General features: G+C 50.6%; 1 protein-coding gene across 1 annotated transcript in view; it reads left to right on the plus strand.

The window, feature by feature from the left end:
- Positions 1 to 363: 363 nt before the first annotated feature.
- Positions 364 to 27,357, plus strand: part of LOC128903419 (scavenger receptor cysteine-rich type 1 protein M160-like) — a 903,222-nt gene continuing 876,228 nt past the window's right edge. Inside the window, 7 exon segments of the mRNA XM_054187429.1 lie at positions 364 to 367; positions 1,093 to 1,398; positions 1,632 to 1,952; positions 2,039 to 2,353; positions 2,711 to 3,025; positions 3,493 to 3,555; positions 3,640 to 3,954. Of these exon segments, the coding sequence (XP_054043404.1) occupies positions 364 to 367; positions 1,093 to 1,398; positions 1,632 to 1,952; positions 2,039 to 2,353; positions 2,711 to 3,025; positions 3,493 to 3,555; positions 3,640 to 3,954 (1,639 nt within the window).

A 27,357-nucleotide genomic window follows, 5' to 3' on the forward strand; every position in this document is an offset into this window, starting at 1 on the left:
ATGAATCCCCCTCAATGCCCCGCATTTTTTGTTGGTTCTCATCTTTCTTCTCCAATTCAGCCAGCACCTGTCTGGCATTGCTGAGGGCCAGGTTCCCCTGTGCCAGAGGCACCGAGAGCTGCTCACGCGGCCACCCACAGCCCCAGAGAAGGGTGCAGAGTGGCCAGTGGCTTTTGGGTTGTGCCTCCTGGCAGACACAAGTCCCTCAACCAAAGCAAAGGGGCCGCTCAAAGGGAAAAAGCCCTGTCCTTGGGCAGAGGAGCAGGGTGTCCCTGGTATATCTGTGCCATCAGCACCCATTGGGAGCTGCTGGGAGGGCCGTGGGTCTCTTTGCCTGTGGCCACTGTGCAGGCCAGGTGGGACATGGGTATGTAACTGCCAGAGGGCTGTGGGAACTCACAGGGTTCTTTGGTTACTCCAGGATTTGTCCGGCTGGTTGGAGGGGACAATCCCTGCTCAGGACGAGTGGAGATCCGTGATAGGAACGAGTGGAAAACTGTCTGTGACTCCGCCTTTGGTCCCAAAGCTGCCGACGTGGTCTGCAGAGAGTTGCAGTGTGGCACAGCCCTGTCTGTCCCCGGGGCAGTTCACTTTGGAGAAGGGGCTGGTCCCATGTGGGACAGAGAGCTGCAGTGTGTGGGGAATGAATCCCTTCTCAGCTCCTGCCCCACGGGGTCCCCCAGGGACCAGCCCTGCACCCACGCGAATGCTGCCGGTGTCACCTGCACACGTAAGGACTCAGGGCAGGGTGTTACCACCGGGGGTGTGCCGATGATGGGGGAGCAGGGACGGGACTGTGCTGTGCTGGGTGTGAGGACAGAAGGGGTGATCACAGAACCATAGGATGGTTTGGGTTGGAAGGGACCTTTCAATGTCATCTAGTCCAACTTGCCTGCAACCAGCAGGGACCTCTTCAACTAGATCAGGTTGCTCAGAGCCCCGTTAAACCTGACCTTGAATGTTTGCCTGCAGCCCTAAAATGGTGCAGAAGGAGGAGAAAGGCAGGGTGTCCATTTGCCCTCTGCTCCACCACCCAAGGCAGCAAAAGCACAAGTCTGCCCTGTCTCATCCTTCTCTGTCCCGAGTTCACAGGGTTCAGGCTGGTGAATGGCAGCACGGCGTGTGAGGGGAGGGTGGAGGTCCATGTGCAGGGGACCTGGGGCACCCTCTGTGCCTCCCGCTGGGACCTCTTGGACGCCCACGTTCTCTGCCGTCACCTCAACTGCGGGTTTGCTGAGTCCATTCCTAAAGGAGGGCATTTTGGGAGAGGAAGCGGCCCTGTCTGGAGAGACTCCTTCCACTGTGACGGGACTGAAGCCCACCTGGGAGAGTGCCCAGTGACTGCCCTGGGGGCCTTGCCGTGCTCCCATGAGAACGACGCTGCTGTCATATGCTCAGGTGAGTGCAGGAAAACACTCGGTTACTCTGTTTTCCTCTTAAATGCTCCCAAAGCAGGGGACCCTGTGGCAGTGCAAGGCTCTGGCTCAGAAGGTCCCCACAGAGGGCTGGCGGCAGGCAGGCGAGCTCCAAGGCCCTCCTGCAAGGGTGCCAGAGCCTGGAGACGTGCTGCAGGCTGCCGGGCTCCCCGATGCCGCCAAGGGCTGGGGCATGGCTGCTCTCCCCAGGCCCAGCTCGCTTCGCATCCCTGCGGCTGGTGGGTGGAGGAAGCCCGTGCGACGGGCGAGTGGAGATCTTCCAGCACGGGACGTGGGGCAGAGTCCTGGATGAGCAGTGGGACGTGCAGGAGGCCAGCGTGGTGTGCCGGCAGCTGCAGTGTGGAGAGGCAGAGGCAGCCTACAACCCCCCGAAGGCTCAGAGAGGGACGGGTCCCGTGGGGCTGCGCGGGGTGCGGTGTGCAGGGCACGAGGCCAACCTGACCCTCTGCAACACCCCCCTGCCTGAGAGTGCGCTGGAAGCAGGGATTGCCGAGGACGTGGGGGTCGTTTGCTGGGGTGAGTGGTGCTGCACGGCCCCCCCAGGCTCTGGGCTGGGTGGGCAGCCGGCCCTTGATGGCAGCCGGGGTTTCCTCCTGCTACAGGGAGCCGTCAGGTGCGGCTGGTGAACGGGCCTGGGCGCTGCGCGGGGAGAGTGGAGATCTACTACCAGGGCAGCTGGGGGAGCGTCTGCGATGACGGCTGGGACCTGTCTGATGCTGCCGTCGTTTGCCACCAGCTGGGCTGTGGAGGGGCGCTGGAGGCGGTTGGCTCCGCTCGCTTCGGGGAAGGCTCCGCTCAGATCTGGCTGGAGAGCGTGAACTGCTCCGGGGCCGAAGCTGCTCTCTGGGACTGCCCGGCAGGGTCCTGGGGGCAGCACGACTGCGGGCACAAAGAGGACACAGGAGTCGTCTGCTCAGGTGTGTGCCGGGAGCTGTGGTGGGAGCCCAGTGCCCAGGCAGGCCGGGACGAGGGGAGAGCCGGACACGGCCGAGGCTGTTCCTGGCCAGCTCTGAGCCCCTGACAAAGGCCACCGTGGGGACACCCATGCACAGGTGCCCTCAGTCCCACCGGGGGTCCCTGGGGAGCTCCGCTGTCCCTGACGGGCAGCAGGGAGGGCAGGGGTGTCTGTCCATCAGGGACATTTCTCTGTCCGTGGGTGCAAGGGGGACTTGCTGGACGTGCCTTTGCCTGTCTGAGGGCCTGGCGGGTGCAGGGGTGTCCCTGCTCCCCCAGCCCCAGCCCAGCCTGTTCCCCCTCGCTGCCTTTCCTCCCAGAGTTCATGGCCCTGAGGCTGGAGAACGGCACCAACTGCTCCGGGCGCCTGCAGGTTTTCTACAATGGGACGTGGGGGAGCGTTTGCTCCAACTCCATGACTCCTGAAACTGTGTCGCTGGCATGCAAGGAGCTGGGCTGCGGGGACAGAGGGTCCCTGGAAACACAACGGCCCTACGGCAGGCTGTCTGTCACGGCCTGGCTGGACCGTGTGGAGTGTGGGGAGAGAAACAGCTCCTTCTGGCAGTGTCCCTCCGCTCCCTGGCACCCGCAGTCATGCGACGACCTGCGAGAGGAGACCCACATCACCTGCAAGGGTAATTCTGAGCTAGCCGGGCACCAGCATCCCCTGCGTTCCTGCTCCTGGCTGGGCATGGTCAAATTCCGGGGCCTGCGGGGGCCTTTCGTTTCCAAGGCAGACGCTGCTGCTGCTGGTACGAAAAATGGGACTTCCTCTCCTGGAGCCCCACACATTCACCAGCGGGTGCCAGCCGGGCTCCCAGCTTCGCCTGGTTGAGGCAGAGGTTTCTCGAGGCAAGGTCCCAGAAGGGAACAGCCAGGGCTCTGAGGAGCGTCCCTTCCATGGACACCCTCCTGCTGCTCTGTGACCCAGGGTCCCTTTGGGGCTGAGCAGTCAGGGTCCCCCACGTTGCCGAGTGTGTGTCCCCCGAAGGACCGGGGTTCAGCTGCTGCCATGGGTGGGTGGCACGAGCTGAGCTGAGCCCCGCTCTCTGCTGCACGCCCACCTGCAGCAGCCCCTTCACCACAGCGTTTCCCTCTGCAGGGAGTCAGCCAGAAACGCCCCCGGCCCCAATGGCTGCGTGCCCCAGCACCCCGAGCTGCACAGGTAGCTGCTCCTCTGCATGCCCCTCTCGCCTGGCAGGGCTCTGCCTGCTGTCCCGCGGCCCTGGGAGCTCTCTGCCTTCTCCAGACAGGGAGAAGATTCGTGCCGTGGGAGGGGAGAAGGGGTGCTCTGGCCGAGTGGAGGTGTGGCACCGCGGCTCCTGGGGGACGGTGTGTGACGACTCTTGGGACATGCGGGATGCCGAGGTGGCATGCAGGCAGCTGGGCTGTGGCCCTGCGGTGTCTGCCCTGGCCGAGGCTGCATTTGGGGAGGGGAGCGGCCCCATCTGGCTGGAGCAGGTGGAGTGCCGGGGGACAGAGCCATCTCTGCAGGACTGCTGGGCCCGGCCTGGGGACAGCGGTGCCTGCCGCCATAAGGAGGATGCGGCCGTGAACTGCTCAGGTGAGCGGCAGGGCTGGGACACCTCACAGGGAGCCCTTTTCCCCATTGGCTGCCATCATGGCTCCAGAGCTCCTGAGAGCAAGGCCATCCCTGCAGAGCAGGAGAGCCTTTTGCCAAGTGGGCAGCAGCTTCTGTGGGGCTGGGTGTCCTCCAGCTTCTGCCCGCAGGGCCCTGCAGCCCCCAGGGGCATCTCCCGGGCTGCCGGCTCTGTCCCTGCTCTGGGCCCTGCGCTCCTTCCTGGCCATGCTCACCAGTCGTGCAGGAGGGGCGATTTGGGTGGGATGTGGCAGGGATGTCTGCACATGCACACGTGCGCACACACACACACACACGCTGTGTCAGAGAGGAGGCTCCCTGGTACCTGCACCCCCACCCTCTCAGCCCAGCTCTCCTTCTCCTCCTCTGCAGATGCACCCAGGACGGCAGCACCAACCCCTCCAGCAGGTAACCCGTCCTCCCCACCAGCGCTGGGTCTTCTTGGGGCCAGGCTGTGACCCACAGCCGTAGGGAAGGGGCTCCGTGCTGGGCTGTGAAACTCCCAGGAGGAGGCACCGGGGTAGCGGTGGGGCGGGAGGCTGGGGAGGGCTGTCATTCACCCACTCAGGTGGGAGCTTCCCCATCCCTCGTCCCCTGAAACCCGGTATGTAATGGGGGTCAGGACTGGGGTGTGCCGGCCCCTCACCTCTCCCAGGCCTGCTGCTGCCCTTTCTGTGTTCCTGCCATGCAGATCCCACGTGGGGCCGTCTGACCGGCAGCGGGAGAGTCTCATTGCCCGTCATCATGTGCATCATCCTGGGAGCCCTTCTCTGCCTGCTCCTGGCCCTCCTGGCCGGGCAAGTGCGAAGCGCCAGGGCTGGGCGCAGAGGTGGGTCCCTTCCCAGGGGAAGATGCCTGCTGGCAAGGCCAGGGGTGCCGTGGGGTGTCAGTGAGTGGGAGAGGCAGAGCTGGGGGGACAAGAGTGTGTGCTCTCTGCGGGATCCCATCCTCTCTCTGACCATCCCTGGGCCAGCCCTGCCTCTGTCCACAGGCTCTGAGAGAGCTCAGGAGCCCTTCCCTGAGGCCGTGTACGAGGAGATCGGTTCCAGCCCAGCATGGCAGAAGCAGGCAAGGTTCAGCGGCTCAGGTTGGTGTGCGTCCCTCATTGAGTGCTCTTTCCCCTGGCTGCCACCCAGGGTTGAGCCCTGCAGCCCCCTAACCCATGGTTCGTGCGGTTGTGGGGCTGTTGGATCTGTGTGGGGAGCACCCATGTCCTGGGCCCAGGAGAGAAGCTTTCTCCCCACCTGCTCTGCGCGTCCCATTTGGGGACAGCCCCTCTCTGCCTGCCCCTACACCCTGGGGGACACCTGAGGGGTGAGGGAAGGGGCTGTCCCAGGGCAGCTCTGGCAGGCCCTTGGAGATGGGCTTTGTCCCAGGGCAGCAGGGTGAGTCCTGAGCCCTCGTCCCCGTGCAGCCGTGGCTCTGTGGGTCCCACGTCCCCAGCAGCACTGAGCACCAGCTGGGTCAGCAGAGCGCACTCCCCTGACACCCGCTGGGCCTCTCTCCAGGCTCCTATTCAGAGGGGTCCCTGAGCAAGCTGCAGCCCTACCCCGGGGACAGCGAGGAGGAGGATGGTCCATGGCCAGCACCAGGTAATGGGGGGCAGGAAGGGGTGGATGTCTCCTCCCTGCAGACATGTGATGGACAGCAGTGTCACTGAGCGTCACCCTCGGAGCTGGGAGATCGGGCGGGATCTCCTGTGGGGCTGCAAACACGGACGTCGGAGCCCCATGTCCCTGCGCATCCTCCCATCCTCTGCTCTGCAGAACGCATCTTCTCACTGTCACCAGCTCTCCTCTCCTTTCAGACGTCCCTGTCCTGCCTGGAGGTGACCCAGCTGATGGCTATGATGATGCCAGGGAGGTTTCTGACCCTGGGGAGGATCCTTCCCCTGGGCAGGAAGACTGGGAAATGCCCAGGGTGGCAGAGGAAGGATCTGGACCCACGGATACCCCTGGAGGTGAGAGGGAAAGAAAGTGCTGCTGGTTCCTGGGGTGGCATCCCTGGTGTTGGATGAATCTCTGTCACACTGAGAGCCCAACGTGCTGGGATGGGGCAACCTGCCCCAGGAGTTTTTCCTTGGGGGCTCCATGGGTGGGAGAGGGAGCTGAACGTCTCAGGACTGGTGAGGAGAAGGGAGGAAGGTGATGTACAGCCCAGGAGAGGCTCCCCATGGGGTGAACATGCAATGGCCTGCCTTGCTTCTTGCAGGGCCAAACCTGCTCTCCCAGAGAGGTGCTGGTGCCCCCGGAGCTAAGGGGGATGGCTGGTCCCTGTCCCCAGAGAGCACGGGCTATGACGATGCTGAAGAGGTGTCTGTGGCACATCCCCCTGAGGACACAGAGGCTGTGACACCGGAGCTCAGTGCACAACGGTCCCTGAGCTCCGGGCCAGGAGAGCCCATCCCTGCAGTGCAGCTGGGGGCAGCCAGGAGGGAGGAGAGGTCTGTGCAGCTGGGAGAGCTGTGAGCACCAGGGAACCCTCTCCCTTTTCCCACGGGCAGCAGAATCTGCCAGGGGTTTCCTCGATTTTGATTCCCCTGTTTTTACACAGGGGCCCCCATATCAGTTCTTATTAAAAGCCTTTGAGCCAGAGCTGTGCTTGCCTGCCCAGGTGCTTTAGTGTCTCCCTGAGGGTGGCTGGAGGAAACCAGAGCCCAAAGACATGGCGGTGGGGAAGGGGCATGTCTCGGGTGGGTGTGTGGTGCAGGGCAGTGAGCTGAGCTCAGGTCCAGCACAGCTGCCCGTCTCTCTCCTGAGAGGGGGCTCCAAGGAGGCAGCGCGTACAGCCCTCCTCACCCCACAGCCAGACCCTGGCTGGGCAGGGCAGGCCCACAGTGCCTGCAGAGGACCAGAGGCTCCAGCTCCAGCCTTTCCCTGAGGCTGGGCATTCAGGGAAGAAGCCCCTTGGAGATGCTGGGGATGGAAGCCAGGATCTCCCACATGCAAAGTGGGCGCTCTGCCACTGAGCTACACCCTCTGGAGCCTTCCCAGCAGGAGACACTCTCCTCCCATGAGGGGTCTGTGACAGGCACAGCCCCGTTGTCCCCTGGGTGCCCAGGGACCCTCTGCAGCAAACAGCACTTGATCCATCCTGAGATGGGGGAAGTCCGCACTGCCTCTCCCCTGGGGCCTGATCCTGGCACAGGGCTGCACTGCAGAGCACTGCCCCTCCAGCGTCTCTGAAGAGCGATGGGGCAGAAGGAGGCTCTGGCTGCAGGTGCTGCTCCCACGCTCTGGCCCCCTCCAGGGCCAATGGAGAGGAGAACACTCCTGAGCCTCCTCTGCCCCCAGGGCAAGGGCAACCCCCCTGTGTGCCACATCTGTGCGCAGCGGCACAGGAGGAGAAGTACAACAGGGTGAGGGACATGCCCTCCCTGGGGTGAGGTGCCCCCAGGCTCTGATGGCACCCCAGGGTGTGCGATGGGGCAACATGGGGGCAGAAAGCTCACACGCCCTCACCCATGTAGCGGGCCTCCTCCTGCACCCCTCTGCCCCGCGGCATCCCTGGAGGTGGGGTGAAGGGCAGGTGTCCATCTCCATGGGGCTGATGCCCAGAGAGGAGCATATTGGTGTGTTACCAGTCATTGGAGCAGGGGGGCAAAGGGGGCCGAGAAATTCTGCTCAGGACAGTGTGTGACTAAACAATACCGATGGCCATGCATTCCGGTGGGTGATCCTCAGCGTGGCTTTGTCAGCTGTCCTGGGCACATCAGAGGTCTCACTGCAACACCCCCCCGGGGGAAGGATGCTGCCATTCAGGCCGCAGCTCAGGGAGTGCCTCTCCCTGGGACTATGGGTCCAGTGGCCTCTGCTCTGGGAACTGAAGACAAGGTGCAGGAGGCGCCTGAGGAGGGGAACAGACTCTGCACCCTTGAGCATGACAAAGAGGAGAGGAATTGGGTCGTGCAGAGACCCCGCAGAGGACACATCCCGATCCTGTGGAGCAGGGAAGGAGGCACAGCTGGAGACCACCCCAAAGCAGCCCTGAGTGGAGAGTCCTGCCCAGGGGGAGGCTGGGGACTTGTGGGGCTGGAGGAAGGCTCCTTCGAAGCCGCAGATGTGCAGGTCCAGGGCAGGGACAGTGCTCTGGCAAGAGGTGAAGGAGCAAGCAGGGCTGGGACAGGCTGGAAGGCGGCAGACGGGCTCTGCAAAAAGCAGAGGGAGAAAAATCACTGCTGAAGCCCAGGGCTGAACCAGGCACCTTTAGATCTTCAGTCTAACGCTGTCCCAGCTGAGCTCCTTCAGCCCTGCCCCAGCAGCCCTTGTCCCTGGGCCACCCCTGCCGGGCCCCAGGCTGACACAGAGGAGGAGTGCTCCTCAGGGAGGTTCCCAGGGAAAAGCTGTGCCCAGCCCCGGACAGAGGGGACCGGGCCCCTCCCTGCCTCCAAGGCCAGGTGGGCTCCAGCTTTGGTGGAGGCCACGTTACGCTGGGCGTGCCAAGATGTGTGTGGGCCTCCTACAAAGGGGACAGGAGTGAAGGTAAGTGGGCAGGCCAGGCATGTGCAGCTGCAAAGGCTGAGGGTCAAAGAAGCATAGGACCGATGGAAGACCTTATCACCTGGAAAGACTATTTCCACCCATTTTTTTCCTTGTTGAACTTTGCTGCTTCCTTCCCAGCTCCTCTCCCTCCTTCCCCCTGAGCAGTGCAGGGCGATGGGGAATGGGGGTCCTGGTCAGTCCATACCAATTCCTCTCTGCTGCTCCTTCCTTCTACCACTTTTCCCATGGGGTCCCTCTTACTGGCTACAGTCTTTCGAGATAAACCTGCTACAGCATGGTCTCTCCTCAAGCTGACATTCTTTCAGGAAATATCCAACCTCTCCAGTGTTGGGTCCTCCACCAAGTGCAGGGATTACCTCCTCCGCTGTGCTCCTCTCCTTAGGCTGCAGGGAAATACCTGCTCTACTGTGGTATTCTCCACAGGCTGCAGGAGACCATCTGCTCTGGCACCTGGAGCACCTCCTCTCCCTCCTTCTTCACTCACCCTGGTGTTTTCAGGGCTGTTTCTCACACTGGTTTTTCCCTCACTCCTCTCCCACTCGAGCTCTTGTGTCCTTTCTTAAATACACCCTCACAGAGGTTCCACCATCCTCGTTGATGGGCTCAGTTTTGGCCAGCGGTGGGTTTCTTTTGGAGCTCCTGGAACTTGGAACAGCTTGCTGGCTGGCAAGGCCTTTGACACCGTCCCCCACAGCATTCTCCTGGAGAAGCTGGTGAATGATGGCATAGACAAGTGTACTCTTTGCTGGGTTAAAAACTGGCTGGATGGCCGTGCCCAGAGAGTTGTGATTAATGGGGTGAAATCCTCTTGGCGGCCGGTCACCAGTGGTGTCACCAGTGGTAAAAGAATATTGAGGGAGATCATGCAAAGCATTTTGCTGGAGCTGAACCACACTATCACAGAATGGTAGGGGTTGGAGGGGGCCGCTAGACATCATCTCTAGTCCAACCTCCCTGACAAAGTAGGTTCACCTGCAGGAGGTTGCACAGGATCGTGTCCAGGTGGGTTTGGAAGATCTCCAGAGAAGGAGACTCCACCACCTCTCTGGGCAGCCTCTTCCAGCGCTGTCACCATCAAGGTAAAGTTTTTCCTTATGTTCAGATGGAACTTCCCATGGTCCAGTTTGTTCCCATTGCCCCTTGTCCTGTCCCCGGGCACCACTGACAAGAGCCTGGCCCCATCCTCCTGACACCCACCCTTTAACTATTTATAAGTGTTGATAAGATCCCCCCTCAGTCGTCTTTCTTCCAGGCTGAAGAGACCCAAATCCTTCAGCCTTTCTTCATAAGAGAGGTCTTCCAGTCCCCTCAGCATCTTGGTAGCCCTTTGCTGTCCCCTCTCCAGCAGTTCCCTGTCCTTCTTGAACCCAGAACTGGACACAGCACTCCAGATGCGGCCTCACCAACGCAGAGTAGAGGGGGAGGATGACCTCCCTCCACCTGCTGGCCACACTCTTCTTGATGCACCCCAGGATGCCATTGGCCTTCTTGGCCACAAGGTCCCATTGCTGGCTCATGGTCATCCTGTTGTCCACCAGGACTCCCAGGTCTCTTTCCACAGAGCTGCTCTCCAGCAGGTCAGCCCCCAACCTGTCCTGGTCCACGGGTTTATTCCTCCCCAGGTGCAGCACCCTACACTTGCTATGGTTGAATTTCATAAGGTTCCTCTCTGCCCAACTCTCCAGCCTGCCCAGGTCTCTCTGGATGGTGGCACAGCCTTCTGGTGTGTCAGCCACCCCCCCAGCTTTGTGTCATCAGCAAACTTGCTGAGGGTGCACTCTATCCCTTCATCCAGGTCGCTGATGAAGATATTGAAGAGGACTGGACCCAGCACTGACCCCTGGGGAACACCACTCCTCACGGACCTCCAACTAGACTCTGTGCCCCTAATCACAACCCTCTGAGCTCTGTCTTTCAATCAGTTATCTATCCACCCCACTGTCTACTCATCTAACCCACATTTCCTAAGCTTCCCTATGAGGATGCTGTGGGAGACGGTGTCGAAAGCCTCGCTGAAGTCAAGGTAGACATCATCCACTGCCCTCCCCTCATCTATCCATCCAGTCACGCCATCACAGAAGGCTACTGGGTTAGTCACACAGGATTTCCCCTTGGTGAATCCGTGTTGACTACTGCCCATAGCATTCTTTTCCTCCACATGCCTTGAGATGACGCCCACAACGAGGTATTCCATCATCTTTCCAGGGATGGAGGTGAGGCTGACCGGCCTGTAGTTCCCCGGCTCCTCCTTCTTGCCCTTTTTGAAGACTGGAGGGACATTGGCTTTCCTCCAGTCCTCAGGCACCTCGCCTGTTCTCCGGGACCTTTCAAAGATGATGGAGAGCGGCCCATCAACAACTTCCACCAGCTCCCTCAGCACTCTCGGGTGCATCCCATCAGCTCCCATGCACTTGTGGATATCCAGCTTACTTCACTGATCTCTGACTTAATTCTCCTCAACCAAGGGGAAGTCCTCCTTCGTCTAGACTTTCGCTGTCACTTCCAAAGTCTGGGGCTCCTGAGGGCTGGCCTGAGCAGTAAAGACCGAAGCAAAGAAGGCTGACCTTTGCTAAAAGTCACTGACCTTTGCTAATGTTCAGCTATCACTGGAAATCTCACATTGGACAGTTTACCGAAAACGTTTTATTCTCATCAAAAAGTGACATAAGAGGGCTGTAATGTCTCTGCAAATCATTCCGCTGGTATTTTATAACTGATACCAGCTGCCTCTGCCAGGCAACTAAACAAACGTTCAACTAGGAAAATTTTCACAGTACAGAAAACTCCACCTAAACTATTTAACGGTGGCTAAAAATAAGATGCCCCAGTAAACCTTCCGTGTTACATGGTCACAACTAACAACTCTGTAGAAAATACTCACTCTTACAAAACTCTGATGTAAAAATGAAATAATCAAGCAGCAAAATTGGAACTGCAGCACAGGCTCTTTCTGTGTCATTATTTGCAACGCCCAAATTTGTTTACATTTTAGGAAAAATTAGTACAGATCCCTTGGGAATTCAGTCTTTTTTAAATTATCTGTCATTCTGTGTAGTGACGGATTTCACTTTTTGGTCCTCTTTCTTTCTCTTTGCTCATCTTCATTGTTTTCTTCTTGTGCTTGTGTTTTTGCCTCTTTCCCAATTCCATGTTGTTTCCAATGTGTTTCTTGTGCTTCTTGTGCTGCTGCTTCTCTTTTTTCTTTTTCTTTTTCTTGCTGCCGTGATTCGCTGCTGAGCTGGCACTGCCCCTGTGCCTTCGAGTCCGACTCTCAGAAGGGCTTTGACCGCTGCTGTGGCTAACACGGGGGCTGCTTAGACTGTGACTTCCCCTTGCTTCAGGCTTCAGCTTCACGACGTCTTCAGCTGGGGCTGGGATATCATTACTGTGCTCCTCCATTGCCTCAACGACGCCTCCTTTTGTATCTGGCTCTTCTTCGGTCTTTCTAACGGCACTTCCTCCAGTAGAACTACTGCTGAGAGGAAAAAAGCGTACCTCAATAATGGCTGGGATACACGATCTTTTGTAACATTTTATAAAAGAGCTTTTCTTTCAATTCTCTGTCTGCAGCATTTCTTCAAAGGATGTTCAATTAGGGGAACAGGCAAGAGACAGAACGAGTCCACTAGCTAACATGAGGAGCAATCAATTAATTTAGTGTCTTCCTACTCCACATTTCATTAACAAAGACACAGGATTATCGGATTGGGGTCTGTCTGAGCTGCTAATTCCTTCACATCCCACTTCTACCAATGGTAGATGAATTAGATACACGTTCCCGTTTCAACGTGGAAGCAAGCAATTACGGAGAGGTACACACAACCCAAATTTTATCCTCAAGTCCCATGTTCTTCTTTAGAAAAAATTACGTTTTGGAAACTTTTTAGACTATCAAGACACTGTCTTAAGCCTACAGCGATGTCTTCAACGTTTTGAGTTTGCTTTGTTGTGCTTCTTTAGGTGCTGGACTGTAAGGAACAGCAGCCCCACACCAGATCACTTTCCTGTTTTTCACATGTCGCACAATGGAATATAGAAGACTCATCTCCAAGGTCAGAGCCGAAGGAGTCGGCACTGAGCTGGAAGCAGTGCAGCTGTGTCGCCGTGGCACTGTGCTCAAAGCTAAAATCAGTGCAGTGTGTTGGCGACCAAGCTGCTATTTCTGCAAGGATCGATTTCATGTCACACTGACAAAGGCAGATCATTACAGCACCCTGCAATTGTTAATGTCAAAGTATTGCACGGTATAGACGTGTCTGTTATCCTTGCCTTTAGCAGTCAGCTGGATGGGAAGGAAGACATGGGGAGGGCTCCTCAGAGTCACCATGTAATGAATAAGAAGAGGGGGAAAAAGTCCCAGAGGAAGGGTCAAACACGTCAGCAATGAATTAACCTCATGAGCTTTCTGCGCAGTACAGACTGTTTGTTTTCTTTAACAAAATTTCATTCTGACCCAAGGACCGTTTAACAGGAAAAGTCACGGATTATTCACTCATGTAGCATGGATTTAGCTGTTCCTTTCATTAGTCACCACAAATAATTTGACATTTTTGGGGTGCGGGGAGGAGGAAAGAAAGAATAGGAAAAGAAATGATGAGGTACCTGGTGTAATTTACAAGAGTTGAACTAGATCCATCATCTGCTGTTACTTTTCTTCTCACTTCTCCCTTTGCTTTCTTTTGTTTAACTTTGCTGCTGCTCGGCTCAGGTTTCTCAGCAGGTTCTTTCGCAGGTGGCACATTTTCTCCACTCACCATCATTTTGCCAGTTTCTTGGTTAAGTTCAATCTTTTTTGCAGGGTTGTTAAGAAAAGCAGATTTATCCCCTTCTGGAGGTCGCTCTCCTTTTTCACCATCAGCCTCAGTCTTCCCCTTCGGCCATGTTTTCGATTCAGCAGTTTCTGGTTTAGAGGCCTTTATGTAGGTGGCTTCATGATCTTTATCAACCTTTTCATCTACTTTTCTTTTCCTTTTTTCAGGTTTTGCATCAGAATAGTATCTTGGGTATGGGGGTGACCTTGACTTTGAACAGTGATAACTACGGGACCTTGATCTAGAACGATAGTTACGACTCTTCCCTTTGCCTCTTCTTGGACAGGGTGGCGATCGCGAGTAGGAACGAGAATGGGAACGTCTAAATGATCGAGAGTAGGAGCAGGAGTGGGAAAAACCCCATCTTGACTTGGAGTAGGTATGTGAACTTCTGGAGTAGGATGAAACACCACAGGGAGACTTGGACCTTAAAACATAACACCAAAAAAAAAAAAGTAGTTAATTCAAAACCGTCACTCTCCCCAGTTTTTTTTCCTCCCAAATTTGATTTATTTTTTTTTCCTCCCAAATTTGATTTATTTTTTTTTCCCCCTCTCCATATGCTTACGGCAAAGCTTTTTTCATCTGCTGACATAACGCTACTGTGAACTGAAGAACTTGATAACACGTAGAAGTTTCTGCTTACAAGACAGAACACCTGCTGCCTTGTTAGTGTAAAAACATACCGGAACAGGAAGTCTATTTCCGCTCACTTCTACCACGTGAGCTACCGTAGCTATTGACTGACGTAAGGCGATGTATACTGGCCTATACTGGTAGGTGAGCACACACACTTTTCACTACCCAGCAACCACGTGCAGCGCAAATCACTTCTGTTGCAGCAAGATGCAAAAAGTGCAAGTCTTTATGGCTACAGTGCAGCATCAAACATCAAGAAAACACGATTTAGCCTGACGCCAGGAAAGCTTAATTTTAAAATGCCAGCTTAGTCGATTTAACCTCACTGCTTATTTGGCAAGGATGCAAAATGCTCGTACTGCAATCTTACATACAGGACTATTCAATCAACACCTCGAGACGGACGAGAGTCCCGGCAAAATTTTGCACACGCCTCTAGCTCTGACCAAGGGTTGTGACCACATTTCAAGAAAAATCATACCTAAAAGCTTCTAAACTCAGCCTCTAGTAGTATGACTCAATGCCATTCCTCCAGGAAAGATACTGACCGCATTGCTACTAAAGAGCTATTCAGACACCTGCCCAAGTCATCTTTTGGGACAGAAACCATCAGCTACCCTGAGGCTTTTCTTCACAAGCTTTTCTTTTCTTATTTTTTAAAGAAGCGTTTCACATTATCCCGCATATGTTCATCAGCATCATTCCTCCTCTCAAAGTCCCTCACAAATTCTAGATTTCCTTACGAACAAGCCTGATCTTTTAATTCCTAAGGAAAATTTAACAGTGTCAACAAAATATTAGTGAAAGCCACCAGTTTGCGATCCAGGTTACAAACTCTCCGTGTATCCACATGAGACAGACAAAAGAGGAAACTAAGACAATTTCCCTCATGTATCTCCTCCAAAGTGCTTTGAGGTAATGGTTGCAATCAGACCAGGGAGACGCAGAAAATCCAGCAACTGCTCCTATTCGGTCTCGAGCCCTCTCAGGTTGTCAGGAGGTGAGGGATGTCACTGCAGCTAAACTCTACTAAAAGAGACCCTTGTTCCTGAACAACAACTGCCAAATTATAACTGTCAGCCAACTGCAACCTCTGCCATGTATCTGAGCTAGTAAGCTACATATGAAACTCCTGTCACTGCTAACGCCTCGAACCATCCAGTCCATCGAATGACTGAGGGGTGGAGCGGAACTCCTCCGGATTCTTTTAGACAATCTGCTTCTCCATTATGGACATGTCGAGCACTTACCTGGAAAATGAACGCCTGCGCTCCTTTTGCACCTTTTGTATTCCATCAACTCCTTAGCAAAAGCATTCGTTTGACCTTTATTACAATTAGAGTTTGACCTTTAGGACAAAACGACACCAAGAAACAAACCGTGCCCAACGTGAGAAAACGTATACTGCACGCAAGCGCAAAAGGTGCATGTCCTATTTAAGCAAAACCAGTTTAGAATTCCTGTAAGTTGAAGGGACAGTTTTAGAATTACGTTTGTCTTCTTTTAGTTTTGCACGTTTGCCATCTGCAAGAAAAAAGCCTGTTGAAAAAAATACTATGTCATTTTTGCTTATGCCAGATGCACTTCAGCGTAACTGCAGTCCAGTACGCTCTCAAAATACAAAAATGAAAAAGAACAAACACAACTTCCTTGAGCCAAGTACTTACTCCTCTTCCAGTCGCTGGTGTTCTCTGTAAAACTCCTCCCTAGATAAAGGAGGAGCTTGTGTCACTGGGATGGGATCGGAATGCGCCGTTGGTACTGCTGTTGGTACCCAGGCTGATGACGTGTTTGCAGGAGCTGGGGGATATCCTGGAGGGGAGTCAGTGTAGCTGGCAGATGGAGGCTGACCAGGTGGAAACTGGGGAGGAAACTGTGGTCGTAGTGCCCCCGGTAGAAGAGGAAGTGCTTGGGGTGGTGGAGGGTACAAGGAAGGCGGAGGCGCTGGCACGAAGACGGCTGTTGATGCTGGTAGCGTTGGGGCTTGAGTCCTCTGGGTACATTCACCACGCAGGCGTCCTCAACTGGAACTTCTAAAGAAACCCAAATACACGTGTCACCGTTTGTTACACTCTGCTCTGATTTCAGAGAGGAAAGCGAACGAAGCCGGAGCGTGGTGGCGAGCACTGCGTGTTCTCAGCCTAAGCATTTTTCTCCCTGCTTCCATTTGAGACTACGCTCATTTCTTGATCCTCACACTTGCCTCCCACATCCTCACCCCCAGCAGTTCCCTCAGTCTTCTCTCCCTATACAGAATCACAGAATCACACAACCTTAGTGGTTGGAAGGGACCTCTGAGATCATCGAGTCCAACCACAGAGAAAAAAAAAAAAAAAAAAAAAAAGCACCCACCTACTAAACTCCACACCCACAACCCCACACACAACACCCCACCACTAACAATAATCTTGGGCACTAGAGCATGCCCTGAAGAGCCATGTCTACACGTTTCTTAAATACCTCCAGGGATGGTGACTCCATCACCTCCCTGGGCAGGCTGTTCCAGTGCCTGACCACTCTTTCAGTAAAGTCATTCTTCCTAATATCTAATCTAAATCTCCCTTGCCGCAGCTTCATACCATTTCCTCTGGTCCTGTCGTTATTCCCTTGGGAGAAGAGGCCAACCCCTGCCTCTCTATAGTTTCCTTTCAGGTAGTTGTAGAGGGCAATGAGGTCTCCCCTCAGCCTCCTCTTCTCCAAACTAAATATGCCCAGCTCCCTCAGCCTCTCCTCGTAGGACTTCTCTCCAGACCCCTCACCAGCTTGGTGGCTCTCCTCTGGACACGCTCCAGCATTTCAATGTCTTTCCTGTAGTGAGGGGCCCAAAACTGAACACAGCACTCGAGGTGAGGCCTCACCAGTGCCGAGTACAGAGGCACGATGACTTCCCTACTCCTGCTGGCCACGCTATTCCTGATACAAGCCAGGATGCTATTGGCCTTCTTGGCCACCTGGGCACACTGCTGGCTCATGTTAAGCTGGCTGTCCACTAACACTCCGAGGTCCTTTTCTGCCAGGCAGCTTTGCGACTGTGGATGGAGGCTGCCCGTGCTTAGGAGAGACTCCCACGTGCCAAGTGCCCACCGCTCCTCTACCAATCCTTGATACACTTCATACTTCACACTTCTGACCTTCAAAGTACTGCACAAATAATAACTAATCTTCTCTCAAACGTCTTTGGACTTCTTCCACGTACGCTTCCTATGTTGCGGACTCACGATGATGTATTTGGCCTGTTCTTACCCCCAAATTGTTATTTTCTTGCTTACTGAATTTGAGATTTTTAGATAATCTGTGGCATGGACCCTGGCTTTTGTTTTCATTTTTCCTCAAGATTTTACAAACACAATGCACCCTTAAAATCTGTCTAGAACAAATATATACCAAAAGGAAGGACTCACTTGACGCGGCAGTAATAGATCAAACAGACTCTTCTCTCTCCCTCCAACTGAGAGAAAGCAGCTTGGCTATTTGAGATGACTAAATGGAAGGAATTCAAAATTGTCATCATATAAGAACGTTGACTTTTCCAATAATTTGCTCAATCAGTATCAACTAGGTTGTTAAAAAAAGAATGCTGGAGGCCGAATTCTATGGGGAAATCAATTTCTTCAGCCCGATTCAGCCAGTAATCAAGAGGGCATCTTTCCACCTGATTCTTCAACTGTATTTCATTTTTAGATGTACTTACTTACAGTTTCCTCAAAAAGTGTTAATTTTTCAGAGTCCTCTTTTCAATCGTGTACTGGAGTTTTACTTTAAATCATCTTAGTGCCATCACATATGCCCTTCGTCAAAGACAATTAAAATCAAGCCATTTCAAAACTAATTAGAATCACAGAATCATAGAATGTGTTGGGTTGGAAGGGACCTCTAAAGGCCATCTAGTGCAATCCCCCCTGCAGTCAGCAGGGACATCTTCAACTGGATCACGTCGCTCAGAGCCTCATCCAGCCTGGCCTTGAATGTGTCCAGGGATGGGGCCTCCACCACCTCTCTGGGCAACCTGGGCCAGTGTCTCACCACCCTCATTGTAAAGAACTTCTTCCCCATGTCTAATCTAAACCCGCTCTGCTCTAGTTTAAACCATTGCCCCTCATCGCTACATGCCCTTGCAAACAGCCCCTCCCCAGCTTCCCTGTAGGCCCCCTGCAGGTACTGGAAGGCCACAATAAGGTCTCCCGATTACCACTTGTATTCTCCACAGCTATCTGGGCACACTTACCTCATTATAAATCAGCTGTTATCTAAGTTACGTGCTACGGCCTCATTTAACAGGTTACGAGCAGTAATATACTGAATTTCTGCAGAACACTTACAGGTCCCAGCCTGGTCTGCCACCCGCCGAGCGAGGTGTACTGGCTCTCATTCGATGACCTTTCAGAGTGGGGAGAGGAAAAAGAAAAAAATCCCGTTCAGTTTATCAGATGATAATTTCTGAAAAGAAATTCTAAAGTTTTAGTTACTTACCAGTCGTGGGCATTGATTGCCCTTGGGGGCCCAGAAGACTTGGTAATGCTGGTTGTCTTAGTACAGGAATCTGACAGCCCTTGTGAATAAACGCAAACAGTTGGAAAATGAGCTCTACTAAAATACAGGACTCACTGCATATGTTGAAATAAAATTTACCTTCTCTTCCAACAAACTGCTGACTGACAGAGAGGAAGATCTAGAAAGCTCAGCAGCAGTCACCAGAGCACCAGGAAGTATAACAGTATCAGCACCGCTACAAAAAACATGAATTTTTGTTATTCAAACAGTGTTTTGATGTGCTACTGGAAATATAAAGTCCAAGGTGAGAAAAGGCTGACTACTGTAAATGGAAACAAATAAAGAAAAAGTAATCTTCACCAGATCTACCAATCAGAAGTTGGGCGATCCCACATGAAGCCCTGAAGAGAAGTCTACGTGGAATACCGGCATTCAAAGAGACAGCTCACTGGAAACAGAATTTATTAAGCTGGCTGCACACGGGAGGATTAGAGTACATATAACCCACATGCTGAACCTCAGTTTTGGATGATGCAAGAACGGAGATTCTATTAGGAATCGGCTGTGTTCTAGTTCGGAGGCTGCCTGAGAGGTTCTTTTGAATTGTGAGCCCCTGTATTCAACGGTACGGCGGAGCCTGACAGCCTTCTGGACAGAGTGGCTGTTTGCATTCAAGGCATCGAGCTGAAAGAAGATAAACCCTAAACTAGAGTTCAGATTTTTCACGTGTTTTCATATTAATTCACTGGGTTGCAAAGTTAGACTGTCATGTTTGTAAATACTTCAAATGTAGTGTTTCAATGTTTGTTATCCAATCTGCATGCATCACTGACTACCCTGTGACTACTGAGGATGGCTCTGACTTATCGTCCCATTGATGGCAGAAATACTGTAGGAAAAAGTAACATGAAAACACCTGATCAATGTTACCTCCAGCTGGTTTTACACTTTTCATGGGAACATGAGATCCTCAGTACTACACAGAAATGAATGCACTCAAGAAGGTCTGGCATAACCGAATGGTTACTTTAGGAATTCCTAGCCACTTCAAATCAGAGGGCTCCTGGGGAAGAAAGGTTCCTCTCTCGGGGTAAACCTGGACTGAACGACTGATAGGGGAACCAAACAACAAATACTTCTGAGAAGCTTCTTGCATGAGCTATACTTCCAACTTATCAAAGTGTCCTCACTCAAAGTAAAAAAAAATAGCTGGAACTGTCACTGATGTCACTAATGAATGTCACTAAACGTCACTCGCTAGCAGAGGAGTGCAAGAAGAAGAATCTAACTTCAGCGTTTCATATTCATGTTGCTCTATAGCTTTACTTACCGAGAAGGTCTATCTGGCTTTTCAGCACGGAGAGGTAGGGGCACTGCTGGAGGGAGATCAGGGACAATGACAGAAGAGGGACTTACTGGCAGCCAGGCTGCCACAGGTGACGGACCAGGGGCCAACGATGCCAAAGCAGAAGGAGAAGCCAGAGAAGCTAACGAAATCATTAGTGGCGCCTGCTGTCTGGACATTTTTGGCCGGAGCAGAGGCTGCAGGTTGCGGGTTATTGCTTGTCTCACGAGTGGTGGTGAAGGTGGTGGCGGTGGCGGCTGCCGCTGCTGTTGCTGCTGAATCCGCTTTCTGTAGCCAGTTCCACTTTTGAAGTTGTTCACAGCCTAGAGGCAGAAAAACATTTACAAAAACGTACTACGAAACGTCAGCAGATAGGCGAACAAAAACCTCCACAGAGTAAAATTACTGGTGTATTCCTGGAAATGCCACCAACCCTGAAATAAATCAACGTGCGGATACACAAACACGGGACGTTAAACAGTGTCAGTAACGATTGGCACCTCAGAGTATCTGCACTTAAAGTAATTCTGTGTTAACATCGAATTGGAAAGGGAGGCAATCACGTTAAACAAAAGTGTGACCCGAATTTGCCAGACTGTCTCTAAAGGTGTAAGCTTCTGTAATAACAGACAAAGCATTTGAAAAGTAAATTTAGCCTCATTCAATTTAGCCTTTCTTAAGGAGACGTAAATTATTCTTTTCTTCCCTTTCAGCTTTTTACAAATAGACTTTTCATGCAAACAGTTTACATCAAAGTCATCACGTTACCTGGCGTAGGCACTTGTTGGCAACTAAAGCATCAGGAGAACCATCTGCCTGATGACATGCTGGGCACGTATGTTCCTCCGATTCCAGTAATGCTGTTCTAATACCTGCGAATCATTAGAATCACCAAAATAGTTTTTAGCCAAACTAAGGAAATGTTGAGGGTTCTAATCATTTATAAAAAGACGTATATGCTTAATGGGTGAATCTGCTCTTGCCCTGAGAGCATCAAGCTATAAACGTTCCAGAGTGCAAAAAATTCCTAGTATGCAGTAAATAGCTATGCAGTTTTGGTACTTCACTATTGAACATTTGAAGATGTAGGGCAGGCTGCGTCTTGATGGATCAACTCCTCTTTTTTTCCAGGCTCTACGGTGACAAGCCACCAACCTCAAGGTTCTTGAAAAAAACTCATCTCAAAAAAACGATAGTAGGGTTGAGTTCTGCCGGCTTTAACCAACTCTCCTGTGGAGAAGAATGTGGATTAAATGCCTAGCTATCCGCTTGTTGCAGACCACAGCAAGTCACCAGAGTTGGCCACATAATTTTGTGTGAGAGAAAGACACTAAATGCATTCACTATCTAATCCTGGAATCACCTGCACAATTACGCACTCTTCTCATAATCATTCCTCCGCGTGTAAAGAGGATTTAACTACATGCATAAAAAGCAAAAAAAGCTTTCTGCCTTATTTTTCTTTCCTTTATGTGAGAAAATTCTTTTCCTACTCAGGGGATACTTAAGTAGTAAATAGAAGTGGTAACACAATCATTCAGTTCTCTCCTATTTCTGCTTTCAGAAGATCAGGTTTTGAATCAACAATCAGGGGAGTAACACTTACATTCGCCACAAAAACTGTTTCCGCAGCAGGCAATAACAACTGCATCGGTCATCGTATCTCTACAAATGGGACACAGCAACCCATCTGGAATCGGATCATCAGAGGATGAGGGTAAAAAGGGCGGCTTTTCCTTCTTTCCTCTAGCAGAAGCTTCCCTGGAGGGTGGGGTGGGGAAGGATAAAGAAAAAAGTTAAAGATGTGGATATGAAAACTGTTCCAAGCTTTTAATTTTATCAAAGGAAGATAACGGATGGAATTATTCTCACTCCGCATTAGCCTTCTAAAACACAGGCATTTAGTTTCAACTGCCAGAGAGGGGAGGGGGGAACAATTTTCCTTCTGCAGAACTCTACCATTCATTGGATCAACTAAGAAATTAGCTCAGACTTAGAAAAATCATTTTTTGACGGCTAGAAATCAGGGGAAATGAATCCCAGCCCTCCTTTGCCAGAGGGTAAATCTAAATTGCAGGCTCAGGATAGAGTTGGCCTTCGAGTAATTGCATTTTATAAGTGAACGAAGTCTATGTTCCAGCTCCTACCAAAGGATATCCGGTACAGAAAAACAGAAGTGCTACCGATTCCTTTTTAAGAGAACCACTCTTGTCAGCACACAGTAGCATTTTTAGTTTGGAGCAACAGGAAAACTTCAGTCTGTTTCACACGTGAGATTTGATAAAAGGCAGAGGGGAAGGAAATCTCAGCCCAATAGTCCAATTTGATAAATTTTGCAAGAAGCCTTTGAAACACAAACCAGATGCAAAACGAGCTTTCTGAGAGAACGACTCCAAGTGTAAACACTACGGAAATGTTTTGCAGAAATAGATTCTCAGCCTACCACACGTTTAACCAACTTCCAGGGGCACGAACAGTAGGACCACCCTGTTTTCATATTAGAAAGTATAGCAGATTTTAAGGTTAAGATACGGTGACAATGCTTCCTCCCCTGCAATTACAGATGCCGGCCAACTCGGCTGCATTGCCACTCAGACATTCACTCGTGGTTTCTCTCCTTCAGTTTTTGGTCAGTCCAATTAATTCCATACTTACGCATTAATAGTTGGTATGGCGTATTTTCCAGTGTTTGTCAGCATAGCACCCTTGGTATTGGGATCTTTCACCTCCATCGTGAAACTCCTTGGAATTCCTGTGCTCTTTTGAATTCTGGGAACAGACTCCAAACTTTTGTCCTGCTAAGAAAAGAAATGCAGGCACGTCTCATCTCAAGACCCACACTTAAAGTGATCTGTCAGTGATTCTGTTAAGCGGCAAAAGCCTTTCATCCTCTCCTTTTACCCAGCAGAAGGGTTGCTTCACTCAAATACTTATGTTCCTAAATGAAGATAGCCAGGATGTTCCAAAGGCTTGAGCAGTGGTTTGAACTCATTTGACACCCTTTGCCTTAACTTCAGGTTCCTTAAGGGTGAAATATCCCTTAGCTCACCATCCACTCCAAGAAGAGACACAAATCCGCTCCTCCTCCAAAGCACAGTTCAGAGGGAGATCTCAATTCAGGGCTCTGAGCCAGTCACTGGGGAAACTTAGATTCACCATCTCTGTAGGAAGGCCGAGTTCATACCTCACGCACATACGTTCAGTGACTAACGTTAAATGGCATGAATACGCAACCAGAGGCTCGTGTAATTAAAACATGCAAATATTCAACACATGGCGTCAGGGAATTATTTGACAGGCACATTAGAAACACAGTTAAGCTCACACAGATTGTCATATCGACCTTATGCAGAATCAGATTTTCAAATTATTGAAGCCATCTGATTAGTAGAGACGTATTAGTTCAAATGTTCAAATTACACGCTAGTCCAGATACGAGCAGGGTCTAAGGGAGTGACTCTCAGTGATCTGGACCTTCAAGCACCTATCGGTCAGATCAGCCACTCATGGTTTTGGTTTTAATGCCAGTCATGCACAAAAGCAGCCAACTAGTTTCAACATTTTCTTAAATGCTTGTTTCACATACACAGCTTTTGCTCAACAGTGACATAATCCAGATCGACATCTATGAAATCACTGCCATTTACATTTCCAGAAAACTTTAGAGATCATTGACTAATTTGTTTGAACCCAAACGGTTTACAAAACACGTCCAAAACCCACAAAACATTACTGGCAATACACCAACATTCAATTATGGCGTTTAATGCACAGTAATAAAAAACCAGAGAACTCTGAACACCTTGCCTCCATGCTAAGCCAGCCTGCACCGAAGAGGTTAGAGTAAGTAACGGCTTTGACCTGCTTTATGGTATGTTCCTGCATTTTTCTGAAATAGTTAAATTCTCTCAAAAGCTTAAATGTGTACACCGCTTGGACGGTTTTTCACTTTTTTGAGCAAAACTTCACAGGAGTTTACAGAACCAAGGACACGTTTAAGGACAGCACTAACAGAGACCAATTTCTTTTGTTGGCTGCTTTCCAAACTATTTTTTTTTCTCAATTGTACACAATTGAATTTCTGCAGTGAGAGAGGGAAGAAGTTACCAGCAGGAAGAGATCTCTCCTTCTTGGAAATGAATTCCGGCCTTTATTTTCAGAAGAAAGAACTGTCTCCTCTGCATTAGGCCCTGCCTCCTCTAATCTTTGTGCTCTTTCAAGACGAGTAATTTCATTGCACAGCACTACGTCTGTGCACCAAGGGCCATCACTAGTGCTCTCCCGGCCAAAGTCACACGTTATTGAGCCAAAAATGCAAGCGATTCCATAGCCAAACATGGCATTACAACAGTTTCAGAGAGACACATCTGCTATTATGCCACACAGACACATTGGTATAATCTTAGAAACAACTGGGCACATTTTCACAATTCACAGTTTGCGTTCAAACAAGTTAGATTACGCTCTCCACTGCACATATACTACAATTTATGAAATTGTGCAACATTCAAAGAATGGTTCCGTGACTACCATCACTAGAAATTCAAAAACAGGGATGCAATTGTCCACGTTACAGAAACGCTTCTATTTTGGCTGTTCAAAACCCCCCTTAAATGTCCACAGCTTACAGACAAATCAAGCCTTCCATAAAAATTGTGTTTGTTTCCAACGCAAAATTACCAAAACTTATCAAAAACGGTAGACAGCTAAAGTGCTGCTCCTCTGGGTCCTGAAGAAGACCAATACTACAACATCACCTTGAGGCTGATAAGGTACTCTGCTTTTATCTTCCAAAATGGGAACTCCTCTTTACAGGATGGTATCAAAACATACACACATTTTAAAGTTAAAGTAAATATTTTAAATTAGTAGAAATTTTATTAAAGTCTTGTTCAAATTACAAGTGCTAGCCAGATACAGATGACAGTATAAGATTTAAAAGTACAAAGAAAATGCTTTTTTATTTTTTAAGTATCTGACGAGAATATTCATATACCTTAGTAAGCTGGGCCACAGAAATAGACGCAGGAGAGTCACCAATCTGTTCACAAGAAAAGAAACACACAGTTGAGTTCTACAATCGAAACACGGCAATAGCTAACCTCTACTGTAGTCCCAAAGCCTGCACTATCGCCTCTGACTGTCACTGAAAGCGGCATTTCCAACCCACTGGAACTTGTATTTGTTCAAAGCAAAGCCCAGACCTACGACAGCTTAAGAGTGTGGTTAATGAGGTTAATGAGAAGAAACTACAATTACCAAACCCGTTTGAGATCAGCTTACTGCTCCAGAATATCTCAGAGAGGGACCCTTCTCAAATGCTCACAACTGCTTAAAAGTCAAAGGGGTAAGGAAGCTGTCAATTTCCAGCTAAAGAGCATTCAGAAAATAAATTCAAGTTTATTCAAGAAGGAAGCAGCACTACAGGAAACTTATCTTCGGTGTAGTTTGAAAATTAATCGGTTCATGTCTCATCATTTATAAATGCACACGGTTACACTTTGGTGAAGACAGCAGGTGCCTGTCAAAATAAAGCACCGGCATATCAGCCCCGAAACGTGAACTCTGCCTCTCCTGTCACTACGTTTAAAAATGCCAAACTCACCATACCCCACGAAACCCAAATAAAAACACCAGTCCAAAACATCAGCCATAAAAGTAACACACCACCTAGTCTAGAAAAAAATTTACTGCTCCAATTATTGAAATAAAGGTGTTTACCAGGACAGAGCAGACACTGAGAAAACTGATTTCTTGTATTTTATTAGACCACAAGCCATACTACCCAAATCAGTTTGGGAAGTGAGAGAAATTAGTCTAGTCTGCCAATGAGTCGCTTTTTGTAAAATATGAAAGCTTACAACGTGTAAGCCAAGCTGTGCTACCTTTGTGGAGCTCCCCCCAGCCCCCACCTCTGCGCAGACACGAAATAAACACCCGTCTCCACTCCGTGTGTGGCTCAGCTCTTCGCACACCCAGATTTGGGCCAACAGCTTCATGCTCCGTCTGCCACTCTCTTTCCCATGCGCAAAACAGGCCCGTGCTCTCTCACGGCAGGCACAATCACCACCGTTTTGCAGTTTTTCAGAGAGTGGGAAGGTGCTCTGTTGGAGTCTGGCATTAAACAGTCCTGTACTGACCAGGAACTGAAACATAACCATTCATAAACTATTAAGTAGTTCCGGTATTTTTTTAGGGAGCAGTTATTATATGGCCTGCAGGCAAGAGTCTGATTTCTTAAAGGTGGCAATAGCACTCCTTTCTACTAAACAGTTATCAAACGCAGGCGATAGATAATTCGTGTACTAGTTAGTACATCTGCCCAACAGCCATCTTCCTCTTTTAATGATCCTACATTCTCGTGACTTTTTTTTTCCCTCTAAATTTCTACTGAAGTATTTCCTGCCAGTCCCCCAAATCAATCAAGCAGAAACAACACCTCCATGAAACTTGTACGCAGCCCTAAGGTAATACTGCAGAAGAACTGGGGGGAAAAAATCCAAACCCAACCAGCCAACGCAACCCTCAAAAACCAAGAACCGACAGTGAATTTATTAACTCCCATTTCAAACACAAGACTAGACAGAAACTCACATGAAGCACGTGGGAAAGGGCACCAAAAATAGGAGGAAAAGGCTAGTCACGCTGCTGGAACATTACGTGTAAATTACAGCCGTTTCCTAAAATCCGATTGCTTGGCTGAACTAAACATTCAGCCAGGAAGGATCACGGTTGTGCCTGACGGTGCTAAAACAATGGGCCTGGTGCTGCGTTTCTGCAGCCTTTAAGGACAAGCCCTAACTAGAAATCCTCGCAGTGACCGAAACAGTAATACTAAACCAAAACGGAGGCACTTTCTTGCTTTGGCTGTAGTAACAGTAGGACAGCAGCGCAAATTTGGACGTATAGAATGACAGCTGATATAAGAGCGAGACAAGGAAGAAATACTCAAAGTAAAACCTTTTGTGCATCCTGTTCAGAAAAATCATGACTAATTTTAATTTTGCTGCTTTACTGTTCAACAGTGATTGGCAAGCTTTTTGGTGATTTCTTCCTCCCACACTAAGATCCAGGTTCGTCTTTGAAATACATGCAGAAATACAGGTATTTAAAAAACCAAACCGAAACAAAAAGCCCACGCTTTGAACCAAGAGTGAGTTAGCTTTAAGAATAAAGTTAATTGTGTCTCCAACACCAGAAGCACCCGAGGCTGCAGTGCTTTTACAGGGAGCGAGAGAGAGAGGATTTGTAAAGAGCGATGCAAGGCTTCCACCCTCCCCACGGCTACCCACAACCCAAATCAGGTCCAGGCAGAGCAAACTAGAAGGGAACGTTTCTGCTTCGTCTTTCATTTACTTTAAGTAGTTCTAGCTAACGCTGAGGCTTCCCTCCCACTCCAGGATTTTTCCTTTTCTTGGAGACATCTGTGCTAGCGGATGGTGAGATGCTACTCAGAAACGTGACACAGACACGCCAGGGAAGACGCGAGGCGAAAAGAACGTTAACTTTCTTTTGGAACATGTGATTTGTGTTTATGCACATGCTAGTAAACAACAAGAAAAATAACCCTTTTCAAGAA

The sequence above is a fragment of the Rissa tridactyla genome, unplaced genomic scaffold, assembly GCF_028500815.1.
Source record: "Rissa tridactyla isolate bRisTri1 unplaced genomic scaffold, bRisTri1.patW.cur.20221130 scaffold_33, whole genome shotgun sequence".
Lineage (NCBI taxonomy): Eukaryota > Metazoa > Chordata > Aves > Charadriiformes > Laridae > Rissa > Rissa tridactyla.